The 23,385-nt window shown below is 44.0% G+C and overlaps 1 protein-coding gene and 1 long non-coding RNA gene across 3 annotated transcripts in view; one reads left to right on the top strand and one right to left on the bottom strand.

The window, feature by feature from the left end:
- The window catches only part of MCAM (melanoma cell adhesion molecule), a 239,002-nt gene extending 219,224 nt beyond the window's left edge, over positions 1 to 19,778 (top strand). For both annotated transcript variants that reach the window (XM_083162728.1, XM_083162727.1), the window contains one exon: positions 16,562 to 19,778. In XM_083162728.1, the coding sequence (XP_083018854.1) occupies positions 16,562 to 16,588 (27 nt within the window). In that variant the 3' untranslated portion in view covers positions 16,589 to 19,778. The remainder of the gene's footprint in view (positions 1 to 16,561) is intronic.
- On the bottom strand, positions 602 to 9,718 carry LOC146041869 (uncharacterized). The gene is made up of 4 exons (XR_014463637.1): positions 9,620 to 9,718; positions 8,944 to 8,989; positions 2,381 to 2,426; positions 602 to 1,750 (listed from the first exon to the last, which is right to left on the bottom strand). It is a non-coding gene; the product is annotated as an uncharacterized LOC146041869 (long non-coding RNA).
- Positions 19,779 to 23,385: the final 3,607 nt, after the last annotated feature.

Raw genomic sequence — 23,385 nt, 5'->3', positions numbered from 1 at the left:
TGTGTGATATGCATTACGGTGTAAATTTTTGGCGTGCGCCTTCGATGCGCACAGTCCCTATTGTCCCTGTTTTACTTACATTTTTTTAAGCCCTGACATAATGTGTAATGGGCATTATGGTGTGTGGAATGGGCATTACTGTGTGTGGCATGTGTGATAGGCATTATTGTGCGTGGCATTATGTCTAATGGGCATTAGTGTGTTGCATTATGTGTAATAATAGGCGATGATGGACACGCCCAGTAGGTAGTGATGGACACGCCCCTCCAATGGTGCACCCCCTAAGAAAGCGGGCTGCGCATGCCTATGGTGTCCTTCTGTGTGCCCAGCTGTGTGTCCTTCTGTGTGCCCTTCTGCACACCCCCCTCGGGAGAGATGCAGGCTCCTGTGTTGTCACCAGAGCTACCTGTGCAAGAGCTGTGCAGGGAGCCGCTGCCATAGCATTGAGAGCCATAAAGCCTTTGAAACACAGACACATGTAATAACTCATAATTTATGTTGTAGATAAGGTGTAAAAAGTAGGCAAATGTACTGTGATCTCTCATAGAGAGAATATGATATCACACATAGGAGACTTTTCACAGAAAAGTATTGAAGCTTTAACAGAAACTATTAAGGCAATGATAAACCCCTCAGATGGGGCATATTGAACTAGCCCAACTGGAAAGGCCAGTGCAGCAGGGCTCCGGACTACACCAATCCCCCTACACTGCAGGGGGAAACCTCAAAGGGACGTTATGAAGGTTTTTCAAGTATAAATAAAGTTGGGGTGCTCGAGCCCCAGATCCGGGTGCCCTTCATATAGCTGGTGGGCGCGTGGAAAAGAGGATAAAAACAGCAGCCGTTAGGCGGGTAGGGGGTTAAACTGACACCGGGAAGGATGAGAAAAGCTGCGCAGCAAGACAGGAAGGTTGAGGGTGGCGAGAGACGGCTCGGACGGGGTACCTGAGTGCGAAGGGAGCCAGGTCCTGAGGCGTCATCGTCGGCAGAGCCCGCAAGTGTTAACGGTGGCGATAGGCTCCAGAGGAGTCGGAAATAGCAGGCTGTTCCCGGTGACCGAGTGTCCAGGCTGAGACATTTCGGTCCGCACGGAGGCGTGACCCCGCTTGTCGGGCGATCCCGGGACTAGCCGGCAACTAGCATACAAAGGCGGCGCCAAGCTAAGGAAGTACAGCCGCAGGAACTCCCATCAAGGCGGCGCCGAGCAGAGGAGGTGCGGTCTGCACACAATTCGCCCTACGGTAGGACAGCCCTGTTGAAGGGACCTAGCGGTGACGCACTTAGGCCCTCCCCCCTGTTGGTAGACGGCTGGGCACAATCACGTAGTGAGAAGACAGGCTATTGGAGAGCGGGGAGGCAAGACTGAAACGCCGTCAGTACATTAGGTACAGCTGCACAGCAAGTGGGTGTCACGGAGGCGTGGCCTAACTTATCAGAGAGGAGAGACTGCTGAAGCCATTAACCCCTAGTAAACCCTGATAATACTGTCTAGCCGATTAGAAAGGAAATTAGAGACGATGCTGCAGATGAGAAAAGACCCTTAGTCAGAGGGATAATGCAATGAGTCTAACAGAGTAATCTTTTACTAATCGCAGGGAGTAAGGGAGCCAGTTTACATACTGAAGTGGATACAAAGACTTGTCCCCAGCACAGCTTATATATTTAAGTGGATATAAAGACTTGCTATCAGCACATCACACTTACCTAGAAAGGGAATGCCATTGTTCTTCAGGAATCACCACGGTAGTTTCTACGGTTAAAAAACAGACAAGATCAAGCAAATCCTCTTCATGGTTATAGAGCATAGATACAGCAAAGGGATCGTTAATACCAGTGGCATTAATAAAGACGAGACGTCTAATCCACTAAAGCACCGGATTACACATTGTAGTAAAAGTGTTGATACAGTACTTCGACAGAGAAAGTTGCTGTCAGGAATGGGCCGTTTATTACAAAGAAACAGTGAAAGGCGCTGTGGGTGATAAAGCACAGTGTATATTCAGGATTTTGTAGCTCAATAAGACAATCCGTAGATTGACTGGAAATCTTTTGGGACACAAATTGAGCTGTCAGTATAAACGCTAAACGTGTATTTAAAAGGGTAAAGTTGTTTTTAATTTATGCATGGTATATGTGTATAGTAGTTGAATTGTTAGAAGAACAACGCTGAATTTTGTCGTTTGTACTGCAATTTAGCTAATTGAAATAGGCAAGTTTATTGCATTGTTGACAAATTGATATTGTTTTGCTGTTATATCTGCTATACGTTGTTATACATTGTCTCATATCCTGTAAAAAATGAGAAGTTATATACATATTTAATATAATATCAAAATGTATAAATAAATACCTTATTATAAAAGAAATTGCTTATACTTACCGACAAGAGAAGATCCTTGGCATCGGAGTGGAGAAGTGTACAGAACCTACAAAAGATAAAAGTAGAAGAAAGTTTAATTAAAAATTCCGGTACATTACAAGGAATTTTCGTGGCGTCACGAACAGGATTCCAATAGTTAATTGTGCGCAAGGGGAAAACAAAAAGAAAAAAAAATGTCTCAGGAACAAGCGTCAGCTTCTGGAGCACAAGGAGAGGGCGTACCTAACGAAAATGTGGCTGGCCCGACGATGATAACTTCACCCATCACAATGCCCTACTATTATGGAGCTCCGTGGATGCCCACATATTCAGGCAAAGTGCGACTATCTGGCACCACCACCTTTAAGGACTTCAAATCCCAATTACAAGCCATGTTTACCATCCACCCATTGAAGGAGGAGCAAAAGGTCCAAATGCTTATTGGACAGTTAAGGGGTGCGGCCAAGAGGGAGGTCAAGTCATGGCCAGACCAACAAATCAAGACCGTCGATGGGATCTTCGAAAAATTAGTCGCCATGTTTGAATCTCGAACCGTGGCGGCATTGAAGAAACGACTTTATGCAAGACAACAACTACCCAATGAGACACTAAGAGATTTTGCGTTGAGTCTCCAAGAGTCACTCAAGACGTTACAGGCTTTGGACCCTCGTGAAAAGCAACAAGAGAACGAGACACTGATAAATGTGTTTGTAGAGGGGGCCAAGTGTAAAGATGTGAGAAAACAGCTTCGGATGTATCGATCACAGAATCCAGATGCTTCATTTTTGGAGTTTAAGGAGGCGGTACTGAAAATTTTGGAGGACGAACAGCCGGATGAGGATGAGAGTTCCGAATCAGACGATATGAGTGAGCCAGATGTTCCACACAAAAAACACTCCGTATATAAAACCGACTTGCCAAAGGCTAAAGAGTTTCCTGTCCTCCAACAAGTGCAAGCCCCTGTTCAACCCGACAGAGTAGGGGTCTTAGAGGGACAAATGACACAGCTTACCAGGAGCCTTGACCTGGTCTGTCAAGAATTGAGAGAACTTAAGCAACACCAGATGCCTAACAAACCGCAAGAATGGCGTTCAGATAGAAGAATGCCGCCTCGAAGATGGGATGTTCCTAGATTTACAGGAAGGCTACCTACGGATCAGTTTGACTCTCAAGGTAGGCCCATTTGCAGGAAGTGCCAGAGGAGCGGACATATTGCTCGCAATTGTCAACAGGAAGCTTTAAACACGGAGGTCCCGAGGCAGGGGACCAACCCTCGGGAGGAGACCAGGCAATAGGTCCATCGTCGGAGGAATGGTGGCCACACTACGTGGGAGAGTGTCTTTCATTGGAGATTTCGATAAGGGGAGTGAAAGTCCCTGCGTTATTGGACACGGGCTCTCAAGTGACAACAATTCAATTAGACGAATTTATGAAACACTGGAAGAAAGATGAAATTAACACACCCCCTACTAACTGGATGAATTTAGTGGCAAGTAACGGCCAGCCCATTCCATGTAGTGGTTATTGGGAAGCAGAGATGGAAATTGGAAACACTAAGTTACCAGCGCAGGGCTTTCTAGTCTCCACTGATAAGAATGAGTACTTCCCACCTGTCATCGTTGGGATGAATGTTCTACGCAACTGTCCGGATGAGATTATTTACGCCCTGAGGACCAAGATATCTTTAGTCCCGCCAGGTGAAAGGAGAATCTTACAGCAGACCATTCGTTTTCTACAAGGCCAAAGAAATTTCGCTAATAAGCTTGGGGAAATAGGAAAAGCCCGAATTGCGGACCGGAATCCTGTTATTCTTCAACCAAATTCTGAAACGGTTGTATGGTGCAAGGCTCGAATGGGACCAGGAGGGCTCGACTATGAAGCATTGATTGAACCATGTGACAATGAAGGCCAGAATCCATTTGTGGCTGCCCGGGCTCTAGTCTCGGTACATCAAGGGAGAGTGCCAGTTCGGATACTAAATCCCCAGTCTTATCCGGTGCGGATGTTTCGGTATTGTCCTGTTGCCAAGATCTCACAAGTAACGTTCCAAGAAGTATTAGGAGAAGTATTAACGGTAGCGCAACAGGGGGCAACCTCCGAGGAACATGAATCTCACTCAACTGAATGTTCCTGGTTGGAAGATGTAAAGATTGGTGATGAGGGCACTTCAGAAGAACGAAGACAAGGAGTGATCCAGGTTGTGTTGAAAAATAGTGCCGCATTTAGTAAACATGCATCCGATTTCGGCAGGGCCCTGGGAGCTTGTCACCATATTCCTACTGGAACAGCTCATCCTATTAAAGAACGGCATCGTCCTTTGCCCCCTGCTCTGTACCAGCCAGTACGCACAATGTTGGAGGAAATGAAAGAGTCCGGAGTGATCAGGGATAGCTGTAGTCCATGGGCAGCACCGTTAGTGATAGTGAAGAAAAAAGATGGAAGTCTCCGGTGTTGTGTCGACTATAGAAAGCTCAATGCGGTAACCCATAAGGATGCCTATCCTTTACCGCACATTGAAGAAACGTTAACCGCATTAAAAACTGCCAAGTTTTTCTCTACGTTAGACTTAACAAGCGGATACTGGCAAATCCCAATGGCCATCGAGGATCAAGAAAAGACCGCATTCACCACCCCGATGGGCCTTTTCGAATGGGACAGAATGCCATTTGGGCTGTGTAATGCACCTGCGACATTCCAACGCGTCATGGAGCACTGTCTTGGGCACCGGAATTATGATATGGTCCTCTTATATTTAGATGACATCATCATTTTTTCTAAATCATATTCTGATCATCTGCAACATCTTGATGACGTCCTCTCCCAGTTGACAAAATACGGACTCAAGTTAAAACCAGCGAAATGCCATCTGCTAAAGCCTCGTGTACAGTATCTGGGCCATATAGTTAGCGCCAATGGAATTGAAACAGATCCTGAAAAGACCCGTGTTGTGGAAGATTGGCCGATTCCTAAAACCCTTAAAGAAGTTAGGAGTTTTCTAGGGTTTGTAGGATACTACAGACGATTCATCCAAGGGTTTGCCAAAATCGCCACGCCCCTAAATGAACTGTTACGCGGAAAGTCAGGTGCGGATAAGAAAAGCAATATCCCTGTGCGATGGGTTGAAGTGCATCAAGAAGCGTTTGAGCAACTGAAATCTTCGTTACTGAAAGCCCCGTTATTGGCTTACCCAGACTATGAACAGCCCTTTTATGTCAGTACAGACGCTAGCCATCAAGGACTGGGGGCCGTCCTATACCAGAAAGAAAATGGAAATAATAGAGTAATCGCCTACGCCAGTAGAGGTTTAAGGAAAACTGAGAGGAACGGCGAAAATTACAGTACCTTTAAATTGGAATTCCTCGCTGTAGTTTGGGCAATCACAGAAAAGTTTAAAAATTATTTAGCCGCAGCCAAAGTAATAATAACCACCGATAACAACCCTTTGGCCCATCTTCCGTCAGCCCACCTGAATGCCCTGGAACAGAGATGGGTATCGAGGTTGGCAAACTTTAATTATACTATCCAGTATGGTAGCGGTAAAACCAACAATGCTGCAGATGCTTTATCCCGCTTACCCACAGATGAGTTAACGGAGAAAGAAGATGAATTAGAAGATATCGAGACTCCGCCATTTAGTCGTTCTAGAGTCAGGCAGAATGTCATTCAAGTCACCACCACAGAGGAGGATCGGGAGAGTCCAGGAATTGATTGGAGTGCAGTTCAGAATCAAAGCTCCATCTTACAAGAAGTAAAGCGTATGATACAGAAGGACGTCTGGTTAACCAAAGAACAGAGGAAAACCGCAGACCCCGAGTTAATAAAATTGTTGAGACATCGTGAAAGGATCTATTTCAGGAAAGGAGTAATGATTAGGAGCATTGTCGATCCAGGAACACATCAAAACCTCCAGCAAATAGTCGTACCCAGAGCACAAGTCGAACATCTGTTGACAGCATATCATAATGAATCTGGACATTTTGGGATGCAAAAGACTGAGGCTGTGTTGAGAAATCGATATTTCTGGATAGGATTAAAATCAGACGTAGAAAAGTGGTGTCAGAATTGTGCTGTCTGTTCCAGAAAAAGAAGTACTGGTCCCACACAGAAGGCCCCTTTACATCCTATCACCAGCCAATATCCTCTTGAACTAGTGGCTTTGGATCACGTAAAGTTGGACACGAGTTCGCAAGGATACCAATACATGCTCACTATAACAGACCATTACAGCAAGTTTATAGTGGCTGTCCCAGTGAAAGACATGACCGCAAAGACCACAGCGACGGTCTTTCTAAATAAGTTTGTTCGTCCTTATGGATATCCAGACCGCATCTTAACAGATCAAGGTGCTGCTTTTGAGTCACAATTGTTCAAGGAACTCTGTCAGCTGTATGAGTGCAAGAAGTTAAGGACCACAGCCTACCATCCTCAAACTAACGGATTGTGCGAGAGGGTTAATCAGACCCTGATTGGGATGATCAGAAGTCTTCCAGTTGAAAAGAGATCCAGATGGCCAAGCATGCTTCCAGAGCTTACCTATTTATATAATAACATCGAACACTGCTCCACGGGATTCACACCGTATTATCTACTGTTTGGCAGAAGGGGCAAGCTCCCTAAAGATTTGGAACTGTTACCTGCATTAAATGACTCTCTTCCCCCCGAAACCGATTGGGTACAAGAGCACCAAAATCGAATGAAACTCGCTAAAGAAACTGTGCTACAAAAGATGGAGACAGTGCATCAGCGACAAGAGCAAAATTATAACTTAGACGCCCGAGCGATTCCCTTACCGCTGGGAAGCCGCGTGTGGAAAAGGAAAAATCACCGCTCTGGAAAGTTAGACGACAGATGGGAAGAAGAGCCCTATCAAATTGTAGGGATCCCAGACGACAAGGTATTCACGTATCGGATAGAGAGACAAACTGATGGATACAATAGTGTGGTGCATCGCAATCAACTAAAATTGTGCACAACGGAGCTGTTACCGTCTACTATGAAAGAGGAAATTATAAGGGGAATCCGATTCCCTGAAGAAGAAAAGGGCAATCCTCGTACTGACCCCATGGCAATGTTAATGCTTATGACTGGGCCTGTTATTATGGGGACTAATTACCCACGCTCACAAAGTTCATGTTATAGTTGTCATGAAATTGCAATTGATGATATTGATAGCATTGCTTTGTCAAAGATAGACATGTCTGAACCGGAGTTAAGAAGGTCAGAGAGAAGTAATAGAGGTAAATTACCTTTACGTTATCGAGAGTAGCTTAGTATAAAATTGTTATATACGTGTTTTCTGAGGTGTAATGTTTTATGTAAGAGTGCGTGGGGACACGCAAGGTTCTAGGGGGGAGGCATGTAATAACTCATAATTTATGTTGTAGATAAGGTGTAAAAAGTAGGCAAATGTACTGTGATCTCTCATAGAGAGAATATGATATCACACATAGGAGACTTTTCACAGAAAAGTATTGAAGCTTTAACAGAAACTATTAAGGCAATGATAAACCCCTCAGATGGGGCATATTGAACTAGCCCAACTGGAAAGGCCAGTGCAGCAGGGCTCCGGACTACACCAATCCCCCTACACTGCAGGGGGAAACCTCAAAGGGACGTTATGAAGGTTTTTCAAGTATAAATAAAGTTGGGGTGCTCGAGCCCCAGATCCGGGTGCCCTTCATATAGCTGGTGGGCGCGTGGAAAAGAGGATAAAAACAGCAGCCGTTAGGCGGGTAGGGGGTTAAACTGACACCGGGAAGGATGAGAAAAGCTGCGCAGCAAGACAGGAAGGTTGAGGGTGGCGAGAGACGGCTCGGACGGGGTACCTGAGTGCGAAGGGAGCCAGGTCCTGAGGCGTCATCGTCGGCAGAGCCCGCAAGTGTTAACGGTGGCGATAGGCTCCAGAGGAGTCGGAAATAGCAGGCTGTTCCCGGTGACCGAGTGTCCAGGCTGAGACATTTCGGTCCGCACGGAGGCGTGACCCCGCTTGTCGGGCGATCCCGGGACTAGCCGGCAACTAGCATACAAAGGCGGCGCCAAGCTAAGGAAGTACAGCCGCAGGAACTCCCATCAAGGCGGCGCCGAGCAGAGGAGGTGCGGTCTGCACACAATTCGCCCTACGGTAGGACAGCCCTGTTGAAGGGACCTAGCGGTGACGCACTTAGGCCCTCCCCCCTGTTGGTAGACGGCTGGGCACAATCACGTAGTGAGAAGACAGGCTATTGGAGAGCGGGGAGGCAAGACTGAAACGCCGTCAGTACATTAGGTACAGCTGCACAGCAAGTGGGTGTCACGGAGGCGTGGCCTAACTTATCAGAGAGGAGAGACTGCTGAAGCCATTAACCCCTAGTAAACCCTGATAATACTGTCTAGCCGATTAGAAAGGAAATTAGAGACGATGCTGCAGATGAGAAAAGACCCTTAGTCAGAGGGATAATGCAATGAGTCTAACAGAGTAATCTTTTACTAATCGCAGGGAGTAAGGGAGCCAGTTTACATACTGAAGTGGATACAAAGACTTGTCCCCAGCACAGCTTATATATTTAAGTGGATATAAAGACTTGCTATCAGCACATCACACTTACCTAGAAAGGGAATGCCATTGTTCTTCAGGAATCACCACGGTAGTTTCTACGGTTAAAAAACAGACAAGATCAAGCAAATCCTCTTCATGGTTATAGAGCATAGATACAGCAAAGGGATCGTTAATACCAGTGGCATTAATAAAGACGAGACGTCTAATCCACTAAAGCACCGGATTACACATTGTAGTAAAAGTGTTGATACAGTACTTCGACAGAGAAAGTTGCTGTCAGGAATGGGCCGTTTATTACAAAGAAACAGTGAAAGGCGCTGTGGGTGATAAAGCACAGTGTATATTCAGGATTTTGTAGCTCAATAAGACAATCCGTAGATTGACTGGAAATCTTTTGGGACACAAATTGAGCTGTCAGTATAAACGCTAAACGTGTATTTAAAAGGGTAAAGTTGTTTTTAATTTATGCATGGTATATGTGTATAGTAGTTGAATTGTTAGAAGAACAACGCTGAATTTTGTCGTTTGTACTGCAATTTAGCTAATTGAAATAGGCAAGTTTATTGCATTGTTGACAAATTGATATTGTTTTGCTGTTATATCTGCTATACGTTGTTATACATTGTCTCATATCCTGTAAAAAATGAGAAGTTATATACATATTTAATATAATATCAAAATGTATAAATAAATACCTTATTATAAAAGAAATTGCTTATACTTACCGACAAGAGAAGATCCTTGGCATCGGAGTGGAGAAGTGTACAGAACCTACAAAAGATAAAAGTAGAAGAAAGTTTAATTAAAAATTCCGGTACATTACACACACTCATGAGACTTGTGTGTGATAAGGTATTGTGGGGGTGCATATACGGGTGGGGGGCGTGGTGTGCATATATTCTGTATGTGAGGAAGGGGGATATGTGTATATAGTCTGTGGGCATTGCGCTGTGTTTTATAATATGTTATGGGCATTGTGGTGTGTAATATAACATATAATTGGCATTGTGGTGTGTTATATAATATGTAATGGGCATTACGGTGTGTTATAGTATGTAATGGGCATTGCGCTGTGTTATATAGTATGTAATGGGCATTGTGCTGTGTTATATAATATATAATGGGCAGGCATTGTGGTGTGTAATATAACATATAATGGGCCTTGTGGTGTGTTATATAATATGTAATGGGCATTGTGGTGTGTAATATAACATATAATGGGCATTGTGGTGTGTTATATAATATGTAATGGGCATTACGGTGTGTTATATAGTATGTAATGTGCATTGCGCTTTGTTATATAACATGTAATGGCCATTGTGGTGTGTTATATAATATGAAATGGCCATTGTGGTATGTTATATAATATGTAATGGGCATTACGATTTGTTATATAGTATGTAATGGGCATTACGGTTTGTTATATAGTATGTAATGGGCATTGCGCTGTGTTATATAACATGTAATGGGCATTGTGGTGTGTTATATAATATGTAATGGGCATTGTGGTCTGTTATATAATATGTAATGGGCATTGTGGTGTGTTATATAATATGTAATGGGCATTACGATTTGTTATATAATATGTAATGGGCATTACGGTGTGTTATATAGTATGCAATGGGCATTGCACTGTGTTATATAACATGTACTGGGCATTGTGGTGTGTTATATAATATGTAATGGGCATTACGATTTGTTATATAGTATGTAATGGGCATTACGGTGTGTGGCTTTATGTGTAATGGGTGTTACGGAGTTTGCTAAAATGTGTAATGGGCATTACGGTGTGTGGTCCAAAGTGTAATATCACGCCCCTTTTGTGACACCACACCTCCTTCCCATGAGGCCACGCCCCTTTCCGCAACGCGTCTTCGCTGCGCAAAGGTCCACCCTACTTCTGTATTTTTATTTGGGACCATCCATTACCATAATTCTAGATTCGCCTATGATCTCTAGGGATGGTCTGGAGCTATCTTTGGCGTCCGCCTGTTTTTGGTCCAAAATGCACGGTGTGTTCGCCAATCGAGGCGGTTGTGGCACCGTACATTTTGTGTGCACACTCCTGCGTACGCCCCTGTTTACACCCAGTTTTCCTCATTATTCCGGCCGCTTCCATAAAAACGCCCACATGCCGCCCACAATGACCGTACTCTTGCGGACAGATTTTTTCGCACAGAGAGACCCGTCCGTGAGCGGTGTGAGGTCGCCGCACATGCGCATTGCGAAAGCTACGCATGCGCAGATGAAAAAAAAACAGATCCGCCCGTATACGGTCCCACCGTACCAAGCAGAATAAACCCCATGGTTCTGGGAACTTCTGGAGAGTCAGCCTGTCACACGTCCTGAGAGCTTCCTGTGACTGTCCTGTTAGCCGAGGAGCTGTACACAGCAGCGCCATCTACAGGCAGCTCGGCATTACAAACACAGCTTCCTCCATACAGAGTTTACACAGGAGTCAGGACAGCCTTCGGCTTCATAGTGCGCCATGACCTTGCTGCGCCCCGGTGGCGCCGGCTCCCCCCTGCGACCGCTGGGGCTGCCTACCCTTAGTAACGCCACTGATTGCCCGTGCAAACAGCACAATGATATATTTAAATATAGTGGGCATCTGCTGTGTTGCACAGCCAACATGGTATGGATGACGCTGTTCACACTTCACAGACATATCGCTGTTACACACTGGCTGATGTTCCATTGATATATCAGCCGTCCATTTGTGCAACGAATATATCGGCCAATGTGTAGCCAGCATTACAATGTGTACCCAGTCTTAAGCTGGGTACACACTAAAAGATATATCCCCCATACCCTGCTAGTGATGCCACTGGTTGTGTTCAAACTGAAATGGGGGGTGGGCGTACATGGTGGCACCCCACTCATTAGTTATATCCGGGTGCTGGCCGCACCGTGCTAATGACGCCACTGGATATGTTCAAAGTGAAATCTTCATTGCAGTGTTACGCCGCACAGAAAGAAATCTAATGCTGGCCATACATTAGACCAGGCATTCCCAACCTCGGTCCTCAAGGCACACACAAGCTGGGTACACACTAGCAGGGCTGGTGTAAGGCTTCTCAGCACCCTAGACAAAACTTCAACCTGCTCCCCCGCCCCTCCTTAAAGAAAAGTCATGTGCCACCCACAACAGAGTACAAGGAGGAGGAGGTCTTAGAAGTTCCACAGCCACCACCTGCATTAAGTACAACAAGGATCCTCATAGACATCCTCGATTTTTCGATTTGCAGACTAGCCCCCCCCCCAGATCCCAGCGCCCTAGACAGCTGCTTAATAGTAGAGCTGGCCCTGCATACTAGTAGATTTACCTGCAGATCAATCGATCTGCAATTATATCTACAGACGGATCGGGCAGCGTGTTCTCCATGAATGCTGCTCCATCTGTTTGCATCTGTTTCCATCATTTGCATACACCCACTCACTGAGCAGTCAATAAAGTACCCCCCCACCACCACCTAATTATTATGTTCATTGATTGGTTATACATCCTTATTTGAGGATAAGCCGATTATCCTTTCAATCTACTTGCAAACGGCTTGCGATCAGAAAAGACTTTAGTTTTTTTCGCTCTACAATATCTATGCAAGCGCAGTCGATCAATTTATGGCCACTTGGGAAATCACAGGGCTGCAATCAGGTCTGAATACTCCTCTTTGTGTAAAAGGGCATTATTGAGTGTTACTACTATGTGTATCAGGGCATTACTGTGTGGAATTATGGGGGTTATTCTGGTTGACCAACAGCGCTGCAAGGTTCGCAGCGCTGCATGTCATTTTTATCCCGCCTGCCATTCGCATATGCCACCACCCCCCATTTGCAGCCCGAATTTGACGCACGGCTGCAAATGGTGTTTTGCATAAACATCCATTCGCAGCCTACGATGCCAAACCCACATCATTCGATGGTCGCCGACCATCGAATAATGTGGTAGGTACACGCAAAACTAAGACACTCTCAGGTGTCTTAGTTTTGCGTGTGTTCGCAAGGAGAACATGGCGGGCAGCTGACATCAGGTGATGGCACCCACATCTCCCCGGCACCCCCGTCTCTGGGTGAATAACATGGGCTGGGTGTTCCCATGGCGCATCCCCCTGCCCGCCCGCAGTCTTGTGTGTGAGCGCCCGGTGAACAATCTTTTTGCTTGGCCACTCGCACACAGCGCATGCACATGTGCAGAAATGCGCAGTTCAAAAACCTAGTGCACCTGTGCAAATTTGCACTGGTGCGCATGGACCAGAATAAGGTCCTTGCACAGGTGCACAATGATTTTTGAACTTTGAACTGCACACGAACAATGACCTAATGGGCATTAGTCGTAGCACTAGGTGTATCAGAGCATTACTGTGCTGTACTATGTATATAAGGGCATTAATGTGTGGCACTAGGTGTGCCAGGGTATTACTGCATGGCACTATGTGTATCATGGCTTCACTATGTGGCATTATGTGTAAAAGGCATTACTGTGTGGCACTATGTGTAAAAGGGCAATACTGTATGGTACTATGTGTATCAGGGCATTGCGTGGCACTGAGAAGCCGTTTCAGACCTGCACGCACAGGTCCGAATTTGGCACCTCTTCCGATGGTGGGGCTACTGCACATGCGCATTGTCAGTAATACACATGTGCAGGCCCTGGCTGCCAGCGCCTTTGGACAATTTATCCCTTGGCAAGTCACTCGCAGCCTGATTGACAGGCGGGGAGTGTGGTAGGGTGGTTCTCTGGTGCTTCATGGGTGTGCCCACAAAAACTGTTGCATCCTTTGCCTGCTTGGTGTATGCACCAACTTCATTCATCCACCCAGAGCAGGCAAAATAATACCTGCGTTGGCTCATAAAATGCCAGGAGAGCACCCCACTACACCCCCCACATATCAATCAACCTGCAAGTGCCTTGCCAAGGGAGAAATTGTCCAAAGGCGCTCGCTTCCATACGTGCAGCAGCCGATTGACTCCTGGGTCACGCGGCCGCTGCCTGGGAGAGGAGGAGAAATCCTTCAATGGAGACTAGCCAGAGTGAGTGATTGAGCTGCGAGAGAGAGAGAGAGAGAGAGAGAGAGAGAGAGGGACTAGCATCCCACATTTTGTACACATGCAGTAGCAAATAATCACCTAATTCCGTGAATATGGGCACTGCATGCAACACAGATTCAGGTCCTATTTCTTAAGCCTTGTCATCTGTGCATGCAGCTCATTGTGACTATAGGGCCAATTCAGACCTAATTGCTGGGCTGCTACTTTCTTTTACTTTTTGTGATCAGTTTGCTGCCTCCCCATCAGAGTGAAAACCCGCCTGTGTGCACGGCTGCAAATGGCATTGCAGCCTCACGAATATCGGCAATACCATTTGTATCACACTTACCATTGAAGAGAAACCCCCCCCTCGGGATTAGAAATATTTTATATATGACGTACCCCCATAATGTCGCCCGGGTAGCCAAACCACAGACAATCAGATAGAGTACAGCAAGGAGTCTGGATTTTGCAGATAAATATTGTACTGCTGTACATATCTGTTAACCGAGACTTCCCTCTCCGCAATATGGAATACTCCTGCTTCTATAAACCTACTTATTTGCGCATATATGCCAATCTAAGTCTCTCTCCCTATAACAGGAAATGCTGATGTCCCCATAATTTACTTGTAACAAAAATGACATTAGGAACCGTTAATAGGAAATAAACTGACAGGGGTTGAAACAAAAAACACGGACAATGATGTCAAAAAGAACACACACCCCTCACCGATCTGCTTCTCATTACTATGTATGAGACAGTTGATATTTAAGGAGCTTCCGGACGCCTAGCAAGTGATCCCGAGGAAGTGTTCTTCCTCGGAATCACACAGTCAGGGGGTTATTCTGCTTGCTACGGTGGGACGGTAAACGGGCGGATCGGGTTTTTTTTGTTCTAAGCATGCGTAGCTTTCGCAATATAATAAGCAATGCTGCAGCCTATTAAGTCACAACCATTATTTCACTACCTGCAAGCCACACCCAGCTCACAAACACATTGGAAGCTTATCTTTCTACACTTCTCTACATGTAAAGGTTGGTTTAATTTTAGGTAAGATTCATTTTAAAACCTGCTTATATATGCCAAGGTAGTTAGTTTATAACCATTTACACCCATTCAGTAAGTGTTTTTATATACTTTAAACAGCAGGACACTCAATTTACAGAAGTCGACATGTGTCAACTTTTTCACTCTAACACAAACATAACTTTTTGTAAAAGTAAAAGCAATGTGGGGACACATAGATGGTGATTAAAATGCAACATTAGAACATAATAAATATACATGTAAGGAGGGTTAAAATGTATTTTTATTAGTGTGTTCATTAAGGTAGACAATTGAGGTAATAGGAAACAATAATTACAATTTGAATAACAATTAGAATAATTCATTTAATTGCCTTAATCATAGTTGAAAGACTAGATTAGCAGGTCCATATATGTGAAGGGTATGCCACCGTGCACGGACGTAAGCTCACTATCACGATCAGTGACATATGCTGAGTTTTCCATTGAAAACAGGCGAGACCCGTCCGTGCATGGTGGCGTATGCTCAGATAGCCGCAAGATGTCGGTGGGAAAACGGACGAGAGACGTCCGTAAACAGTGGTCTGTTGTACGCCAGTTATCGGTGTCTAAGAGGAGATCCGTCCGTGCATGGTGGTGTACGCTCAAGTGTACGCCACTCCCCTTTGTCTGTGTTTGTGACTGTCCGTATGCAGATGTTTTGTGGGTGGACTTTTGATCACCGCCCGCTTACGGGAAACGTACGGTGAAACGGACCGTACGTACGTTTCACCGACCGAACCAGAATAAGGCCCTCAGTGTGTTAAAACCCCACATGCCCCTCCCCACATACCAATGTTATTATTTTGATCTGTACTGCAGCGCTAACACAGGTCACCGGGTAACACCGTGACCATGAGTGAGAGACGCGGTTCTGGAGCCAGATCCAGTGTCCTCTTTGCTTGCATCCAGCTGAGTGAACGAGGTAGGTGCACGCCTGCACACCTCGGATTCAGTTCACCAGCGGCAAGCGGACAGGGTAACCAGCAGCTCCAGGAGTAAGCGGCAACGCTGAAGTGGGACTGCTACCCATGTTCGGCGCATACCAACACTATGTGAAGCGTCTGGTCCTTTCCCTGACTCCCATGTCGATGTGCACACATAAACACCTATAGCATACAGTATGTTCATTTGAGCACTATATCGGCTCTAACGATTGTTGGTGAATAGAGTGCTTCATCCACTACAGGGAGGAATAGTGTAAACTCCGCTATACAAATTAAATCTGCGCTACAATACATACAGACAGTAATAAGAGGGACACGGTGGAGTGGGGTCACACTGAGTGAGGTGTTCATTCCCCCATTTTAAATTGTGTGTTGTTACATGTTTTGTATGTTAGGTTTTATTTTGCAACTATTTTTAAATCTAAATCAATAAACGTTACGTATTATGAGTCAAATTGTATCTTAGGTGCACCAGCACAAGACACTCTTTTCTGTCTTCCAATCCTGTACATTACATTATACATTATATGAAAACATACCTACAGTATTAACAAACAAGCATAATTTAGGTCCACTTCTAAAGTAATTTAACATCCAGTTATGTGTTTTGTTTTTCTTTATAAAGGAAAAATACATGGATCTAAGAAATTGAGTCCCCTGGAACATTAGCTTGGACCTTGGAATGACTTGCTGTATCGTCAAGTTTTTTTCTGTAACTGTAGCTATTTAAAAAAAAAAACCTTCCTCATTATTTTGGTGCCAGAACTCTGCTGGAATGTAGAACCTTAAATTGAACTGTACATTATGCTTCACCTGAGCATTCGCTCCAAATTTTTGACACACAGTGATTCTTTGTGGCCACAGGTCTAACTGCATACCAAGCTAAGTTTGGACATATGTGGGAACTCAGGTAAACCAGTGTGGGATATCATTGCAGTGTGTATGGATTCTAGATCAATATTCTTATTAATTGATTGCCCTAGCATTTTTGTAGTATTTTTTGCTCACCAAAGTAAATGGACCACTTATAATATTGGGCTGGTGCAATCTTCAATAATAATGTTATCTTCAAAAAAGCATATTTAGCTATTGGCTTAGGTAAGCCTATAGAAAGGTCTCCATATCTCAGTGATATACAGTATGGCTGAAAACAATACTTATACTGTTTGATTACATTTGATAGTAAGTTAGCTCTTTATTAATTAAAATTGTACTTAATCAGGCATCTATATATCACCATTGTAGGCATTGTTGTTTGAGGTGCATCAGGTAAATTGTGTAATGAAACAACCTTATTACTGTAGTGGTGCTGCATCTCCACATGTAGCCACTGATCTGACCAGGTCCCGGTTGACAGGTCAACAGTCATAATGTTGCCACCGTATAGTCAATAAAACATACTGTATGGGGGACAATTTTTTTTTGCATATTTTATCATTCACGTGGACTACATCTGGGAATGCTACCCTTGCCTGAAGAATGGGGAGCTATGCAAGGTGATGTGATACACCAATTGTGCTGAAACCTACACCCAAAAAATCCATGTAAACTCAGGTCGGTCTTTTCATGTGGCAATCATTTCAATGTTGACCTTTTATTATGTGAACCTTTTTTACAGGTCAACCTTGTGTATGTTGATCATTTAGGGTTCACCTAGACACTGTCAATCTTTTTACTCTCAACCTATTAAACTACACAATATCTGACCACACGATAGGCTGAACAAATGAGTTGCATGGTATATGGCTGCCTTTGACTTCTCTGACACTAATTCATATTTGTAAGTATCCTCTCTTGGCTTCTCACTGGGAGGATACACTGCAAAGCACTTCAGGGTGTGGGGCCAAATGGTCTCATCACTAGGCACCGCCCCCAACATAAGTAAAAACTCATGGTTTGTGAGTCTGCAGTGAAGGGGCAAAGCTAAATAATGTACAAGGAAACTGTCAGGATTTAATGTTCACTAGGATGCTGGATAGCCACCTACTCCCCAGGGTGACTACTGCAGAAATCAGGACCCTGAACCTTTGGGTAAGTTATGTAGGGTACACAACAGGACGACCCGCTCACGATGCATATCGTGAGCGGGTCGTCAGTGTCTCGTCCGACCCGCTCACGGTGACGCGGGGGGGCACGGCCCGCTCACGATGTGCATCATGAGCGGGTCCGATCCGATGGCGACCCGCACCCGGCTGTATGGTCGTCATTGAGATCCTACCTGCAGCAGGTAGGATCTCAATAACGACCGACCGACCCGCGGGACCGCGCATCGGATCGGTATCGGTCCACACCAGGTCAGAAAAGGGCCCAATCAGCACACAATCTACATCCAATTGATCGGAATTGGATCTAGATTGTGGGGATCGGGCCCTAGTCGTCCTGGTGTGTACCCAGCATTAGTCAAGTATGCACAAATTTGAGGTGTTTTCCAGTGGCTGCAGTGCCCACCACGCATTGGAGGGGGAAATCGCTAGGCACATATATACATACATATTATCATGTATGTAATGTATATGCCGGATCGATCCCTTGGGGACTGCAAGCACTGAATACATACTGTATTGTCTAGTTTCACAGGAGTCAAGGGCAGGCTTAACAGTGCATAATAGTTTATGATGATACGGTGCCCGATGCACTCAGAGATATCGATTCCCGGGGTGATTGATAGACCACATATATATTACATATACTAGTTACAAGCCTGTCAAAATGATGGCTTTTGAAATGTACTTTCACTTTGAGTTGTGACAGATTTAACCCACAAACTTTGCGCCTCAGTCCCTATCTGCTCCTATCTCCAATCTTTGTCTTCACAGCTCCTTCTCTCCATATCCAGCAAGCTTGAAACAGATAAATTTCCCGCAAACATTATTTTCACTTTCTGTTATGCTATTAGCACACAAAGGAGTAATTTGGTCCATCGAGTGGCCAGTAGTGGTTAGTGGTGATATTTCACCTCATGGAGGTGAGGAGTAGATAGCCTTTTATATGTACAAATTATAATATTTATGTGTATATATATATATATATATATATATATATATATATATATATATATATTTATATATTTGCAGAGTGATACCTCCATCCTGCTTAATTGCCACTGCACCCCAGGAGCTGCAGCCTCTGTTTTTCTGTTTTTACAAAAACATGTGTTATGGTTGTATATGGTTATTTTGGGGTAAACACAATTAAGTACAAAGATTGCTCAACTATTAATTGAGTATAAACATTTCTCAAATCATCCACTGGAAACAAGCGCAGACAATCCTTCATCTCACACTGCGAGCCGCATGTATTGTGTTGTGAGTCCAGCGGCTATGTGGATGCCGGATGAACTCTGAGGTTTTAGTAAAAGGACAGTCATAAACAAGGCATGGTTTTGCCTGAGTAGATGATTGCCCTTTTAAAAAACTTCCAAGTTCGTCCGGCATCCCGCATGGCCTCCTGTTTTTTCAACACATTATATCCAGCCCCCTGATCGCTTTATTTAAAGTTTTATGTGATCGTGCGGCCCAATTCACTTTCTTCATTCAGCATTTATAGGTAACTTAATTACTATTATTAACAATAGTTACATTTGTTTGTGTCCATATCAGGGTAAAACGGATCTTATATGCAGATTACAATCTTCCTAAAATAGTACATGACCAGACATTACAGGCATTCTTGTAAGAAAGTTACTGCTCCCCTTCAACTGCACATGCTGAAAAAAGTCTCTACAGTATATATTATATATTATATATATATATATATAAAAAAGTATATATATTTGCATTGTTATTGCTTTGCCTAATTTTATGTATGTAAAAATAAAGAAATAAACTTAATCTTAATATCCATTATTTTGTTTCAGCACTAACCTTTTTCATTGAATTGCCAACACAAAGAAAGACAATGTGCACTCCATATTGTTACATATTGTTACAAATTAAGTCCAAATTACACTTCATCTTTTCCTGACATATCATAGTATAAGTACTTTATTAGTGCAAGTGTTTGTCACTAATACCATACCTAAATTTGTCTTCTGGCCCTATAGACAAATCAATCAAAGTACATTCAAATGTCCTGCACACCCTATGTGACACATTGTTCAGAGTAGTTTCATTAAATATATTTCTGATGTAAAGATTACAAGTTTAAGGTTTCATTTCTGCATAACCACAGTTGGTTTCAATGATTATTTGATTGTAGTAAAAGATGATCCATGAGAAGATTTCACAGATAAACTGTGGATATTGCAGAAGCTTTTCTTAACATCTACTTGAGATTATTTTTTAATACATTATTTTTAAATAAAGCATTCATTTGTAAAAGTGTATGTGAAGTGTATGGCAGATCCGGCTGTTTAATCTGAGCAACTAAATATACTACAGTATATCTAATTTTAAGACATGCAGCATGTGTTGGTTAATCTGAAGGAACAGATGTGTCCTCATAGTGTACATTATTGCTGCTATCACGCAGCCCCTCTTGGCATGCAGGCTGGCCTGCTATCAGAAATTGCGGGGCCCGGGACTGACTAATAGGTAGGGCCCACCTTCCCTTTCTTGAACACCTGGTGTCTGTAGTTCTGGTCACACTACTAAACCCCTATATTGCTTCAAGGGAAATGTGAACTTTGTTTATGACAAATTATACTCTATAAACTCCAGTCCTGTGCCCCCTTTCTGCCTGGGCCTGAGCCTGGAGTCCCCCCTCCCTGATGGCTGCCCTGAACACAGAACTCTGCAAGCAATGGCCATCTTGATTGCCTGAAGTACATCTTAGTCACAATACAATGCAACTAGGATGCACCATGAGACATTATTAATCAATTTGATATGCAACACTTGTGTGTGACTGAGGGGGGATGTCCAAAGCTAGAAAAGTGATAAATGTAGAGTGATAAACCACCAACCAATCAGCTCCAACCTGTCATTTTTCAAACACAGAGTGGGATATGGCAGTTACGAGCTGATTGGCTGGTGGTTTATCACTCTCCATTTTATCACTTTTCAAGCTTAGTACATCTGGCCCCATGTCTCCAAATTTGTATTAGAAATGTAGAGACTGTGTTTTTTTTCCATGCCAATTTCTATTATGTTTTATATACAGACTGGTCTTACACATATTTGCAAGTGTTGGATACTGTATTAAATCAGGGGCATAACTTAAAGTTTGTGGGCCAGATTGAGAATTCTTGATAGGGCCCTCTTCCAGCCTTTGCCACTACAATGTCCCTTATGGGGGCAGGAGAGTGAGGGGAGTGAAAGAAAGAGACTATTGGGGAAAGAAAAAAGATAGAGAAAGGTGACGGCGGAGAGAGACAGGGTTTCCTGAAAAAAGAGGGAATGAAAAAAAGACAAGAAAGAAATAGGATGTTAGGGAAAAAGAAAGAATGAGAGAAGAAAGGCAGAAATGAGATGGAATGAGGGAGACAGAGAGTATAGAGGATTTCAGAGAGAGTGGGAGAAGCAAGAGAGAGGGAGGGGTGCAAGCAGGATTGAGTGTGTTCAAGGAGGGAGCAGGGCCAGCAACAGAAATCTTGGGGCCCGGTACACTGATCTATCCGGGCCCCCCAACTCACTGCACCTTGAGACACACAGGGTGCATTTAGCATCCCACGGATTGGATGCCGCCAGCAACAATACTGATGCCGGCTACAAACAGAAGACTGGTGCTGTAATGCCAACATCCATTATCCCAGCTGCAGGTATCCTTAGCGTAGGTATGTAAGCAGTGCTAGCGGGGGGGGGGGGGATTAGGGGAGTTGCCATACTCTTCTGTGATTTTGCCTGATTCCAATGCATTGGGCCTAGAGATCTTGCACATCGCATGGGTTTTTGTTCCGATCTGATACGCGGTCCCATACGCATCAGATCAGAGCCCCTAGCTCATAAATGCTGCACGTAGGATCTGTGGGATCGACAAGCCTCTGGCAGCACTTGCTGGGATTGCTTGTGATATATCACATGCGATCCTGCTGCCCGGGAAGGTCTTTGGCGGTTCAAGGGGACCACATGTGACTTTAGAGTTAGGCTGGGGGGAAAGGGGGGCAAGGTTAGTATGTTTACCTAAACCCAGTTGAAATTCAGTCCTACGGGAAATCAGTTTTCTGACTGCCGGCATCCAGACCACCGGTCATTCATATGTATCCCCACCCAAAGCGCACTGCCCCCTTTATATTTTACTAGGCAGTAAAACCCACAATATATATTTATTTAAGCAATAATGGCCATTGTTCACATAACACAAATTGTAATAAATATGGATGGATATGTTCTGCCCTCAACTCTGAGTTATCTGAACACTGCTCTGCCCTAATGGTTTATATAGAAACAGCGCAGTGCAACTTATTGGCATGTAATAATGCTGGGGGAAGGGGGATTTTACCAGGCTGAGAAATAAAGTGTAGGGTTGTGCCCCTGCAGATAACTGGGGTTTGCAAGGGATCCAAACCCACATACACATACACACAAAATGACAGCTGCCTCTCTCCTTATATCCTCCACACTGACCAGTACACCCATAATAATAACTTGCCATGCTGGATGCTGCAGCTGGAAACACTCTGCATTCCCTCTGTCTGCAGGGTCACAGGAGTCACACTAGGAGTATAGTGCTGTCTACAAACTGCTTGCCACTATCAGCAGTGTTTGATTACACTTGTAAAGTTTGTTGACTGTCCCTCCCTGGTGCTGAACACTCCGTTTTAAGTGGGGAAAAAAAACATGTCAGAAATGACAGAGGGCCACAGGCTACTGCCTGGGCCCCTTTAACCCTTGGGGCCGTCGCAGCTGTCCCCCTTGACCCGCCCCCCCCTGTCGCCGAGCCGGGAGGGAGAGAGAGATTGTCAGAGAGAGAAGGAGATAGGCTATCATGGAGAGATATGGAGACATAGCGCAGGATAGGGATACAGTATGAGCAAGCCCTAGGGAAACAGTGAAGGTGACATTTACTAAGATCGAAAGGGTATGAATGGTCGTATTTGTACCCATTCTATGTGAAATACGTACATATTTCACAATACGTTTTATTTAGTACTTTTTTTAAAATACAAAAATACTTGTTTTTTTTTAAATACATACGTATTTCACACACCGGCAAATTTATGAACATTCAAATCCATATGACTCCTATTTTTACCGTTCATATTTTGCATACACTATCGATAGAATATGGCTGCAAGGTACTGACAAATTTAATTTTAATTTAAGTACATTTTTTATTGAGTTTTACAGGTTAAAGTACATTACTTACAGTAACAATAAAAATAAAAAGGTAACAAAAAATTTAATGAAATGTATGGTCTCGGTTATACAGCATCTGTAATAATAGTTCAATAAAGATTCTTGGAACAAAAATAAGAGAATGTGTGTGTGTACTTAACGCATAGGACATAGCATCCAGTATAGGAAATAGTAGCGGAAAGTAGATATTGTCACAGTACTACAATGGATATAT

The sequence above is a fragment of the Crinia signifera genome, chromosome 19 (assembly GCF_055691185.1).
Source record: "Crinia signifera chromosome 19, ASM5569118v1, whole genome shotgun sequence".
In the NCBI taxonomy this organism is placed as follows: domain Eukaryota; kingdom Metazoa; phylum Chordata; class Amphibia; order Anura; family Myobatrachidae; genus Crinia; species Crinia signifera.
Note: the sequence above shows the minus strand (reverse complement) of the source record. Positions and strands in the feature narration are given on the sequence as shown.